The 2,500-nt window shown below is 53.2% G+C and overlaps 1 protein-coding gene across 2 annotated transcripts in view; it reads right to left on the bottom strand.

The window, feature by feature from the left end:
* cfap44 (cilia and flagella associated protein 44) overlaps positions 1–2,500 on the bottom strand; it is a 26,914-nt gene that overhangs the window by 2,707 nt on the left and 21,707 nt on the right. For both annotated transcript variants that reach the window (XM_073931981.1, XM_073931983.1), the window contains 5 exons: positions 1,973–2,150; positions 1,436–1,870; positions 1,157–1,360; positions 766–961; positions 109–237 (listed from right to left, as the gene is read on the bottom strand). In XM_073931981.1, coding sequence (XP_073788082.1) covers positions 109–237; positions 766–961; positions 1,157–1,360; positions 1,436–1,870; positions 1,973–2,150 — 1,142 coding nt within the window. The remainder of the gene's footprint in view (positions 1–108; positions 238–765; positions 962–1,156; positions 1,361–1,435; positions 1,871–1,972; positions 2,151–2,500) is intronic.

The following is a 2,500-nucleotide window of genomic DNA, read 5'->3' on the forward strand; positions in this document are numbered from 1 at the left end:
CAGCACACACACACACACACACATGCATGTAAACACACACACACACATAAAATAAACTTGTATATGTGTCTGTGTGTGTGTGGGTGTGTGTGTGTGTGTTGATCTTACTCGGTGGACACACAGTGTCGTCCAGTGCAGCTCCAGCCTCAGACTCCTCATAGTCGTCCTCATCCTCTGCGTCTGAGTCTTCATCAGAGTCTTCATCACTGTCCTCTTCATCCTCAGACTGATCTCCATCTAACAGGAGCAGATCAACACAACAGATGAGTGCTGACGCCCAGCAGAGCGATAACACACACACACACACACACACACACACGTGTTCTTCAGTGAGGGCTGGATCTGAATCTGGAGTGTGAGAATACATCACTCACTCACTCACTCACTCACTCACTCACTCATCCATTCATTCATTCAGTCACTAATTTTCCCTCAGCTTAGTCCCTTTATTAATCAGGGGTCGCCACAGCGGAATGAACCGCCAACTATTCCAGCTAATGATTTACACAGTGGATGCCCTTCCAGCTGTAACCCAGTACTGGGAAACACCCATACACACTCATTCACACACACACACTCATACGGCACCCGGAGGAAACCCACACCAACACGGGGAGAACATGCAAACTCCACACAGAAACACCAACTGACCCAGCCGAGACTCAAACCAGAGACCTTCTTGCTGTGAGGCGATAGTGCTACCCACTGCACCACTGTGCCGCCCGGATTGTGTTAACAGCGTGAGTGTATGATGTGGAGCAGCACCTTGAGCGGTGTGTGTCTCTTTCTTCTTGGTCCTCCTGATCTTCTTCTTGAAGACGCGGGTCAGAAACTCCTCGAAGCGCTGGTTCTCCCCCAGAGACGTCTGGAAGGAGGTGGAGATGCTCTTCTCTCTGTTCTGCAGACGCTGAACATCACGCTTCCTCAGCTCCATCTGACGCTGACACTCACGCATGCGGCCCTGACACACACACACACACACACACACACACACAATACTTATTCTGTCTGATTTATGAGCCCTTTTCCTCATAGAGACTAAAAAATGTCCCCACAAGGTTAACGTGTACTGGTAATGCCATACTTGTGGGGACATTTGGGCCCCACAACCTACAGAATACAAGATACACACACACACACACACACACACACTGACCTGTATGTCGTCCTCCTCCTGCCGGTATGTGCGCAGTCTCTCGGTCAGCTTCTCCTCCCTCTTCTGGAAGTCCCTTAGCAGCAGCAGCTCCTCGAACAGCGTCACGTGTCGGAGGTCCGCCAGTTTCAGACTCACGTCCAGCTGCTGCTTCTCATGACGCAGAACACACAGCTCCGCATCGAAGCGACACACACTGTCCTGCATCTGCAGTGACACACACAGAGCCGTCAGTGTGTGTGTGTGTGTGTGTGTGTGCGTGTGTGTGTGTGTGTGTGTGACCTGTGTAAGCAGCTGCTCCTGCAGGTTCAGTCCCCTGGCCTCCTCCATCTCCCTCATCTGCTCCTCCAGCAGTGTCAGCTCCTCCTGCTGAGAGTGTGTGTCCTCCACCGCGTGTGTGTCCTGGCTCTGGGTGTGTGTGTCCTCCTCTGTGTGTGTGTCCTGCGCCTCCAGCAGCTCCAGGATGTCCTGCTCCTCCTGCAGTCTCAGCGTGTTGAAGCGCTCCAGGGTGGCGCGGGTGTAGCGGTGCCTCCTCTCGGGCACCTCGGCGGGCAGCAGGACGGGCAGCGCGGGCAGCGGGCGGTGCTTCTGGAGCGGCAGGGTCTGCTGGACGGCCTGCAGCTGCTCCACCTGCGCCTGCAGCTCAGACAGCAGCGCCACCTTCTGGTCCCGCAGCGCCAGCACACGCAGGTTCATCTCAGACTTCTGCTCAAAGATCTGCAGGACACAGACGCACGAGCTGCTCAAAGACACTGGCATACACTCCGCTCGAAATGCTTTGATGTGTGTGTGTGTGTGTGTGTGTGTGTGTGTGTTGACCTTCCTCTCCAGCTCCAGCAGCTGCGCTCTCTTCTTCTCCACGTTCATCCTCAGGTGTTCAGGAACGGTGAAGTCCTCTGCAGACTTCAGCTTACAGTCGCCCAGATTCTCCCGAGCCGCACGGATGCCCTCCACATCCTGAGGGTCCTCGTAGTCCTCACTGGGCTTTGAGGCATAGCTGAGGATCAAACACACACACACACACACACAGCTGACGTTTGTGCTGTACAGACTGTATATTCTCTCCTCACCCCTCACAGCACACACTCCGCACTCCTTCATCTCCACACTCCTCCATTCATCAGCCCTGTGTGCCTCATGAGGACCAGAACATGTCCCCATAAAGTTACAGTTACTGGTTTTGATATATTTGTGGGGACATTTGTATATTAATACAGGGTTTAACACACCAACAAACACAAACACCCACTCACACACACAAGTACACTGCATCCGGCTTGACTTTGTCTCCATGTGTTTATGTTACAGCCGTATTCCAAATTTGATTTCCTCAACATTCTACACACA

Source organism: Danio rerio, chromosome 19, assembly GCF_049306965.1.
Source record: "Danio rerio strain Tuebingen ecotype United States chromosome 19, GRCz12tu, whole genome shotgun sequence".
In the NCBI taxonomy this organism is placed as follows: Eukaryota; Metazoa; Chordata; class Actinopteri; order Cypriniformes; family Danionidae; genus Danio; species Danio rerio.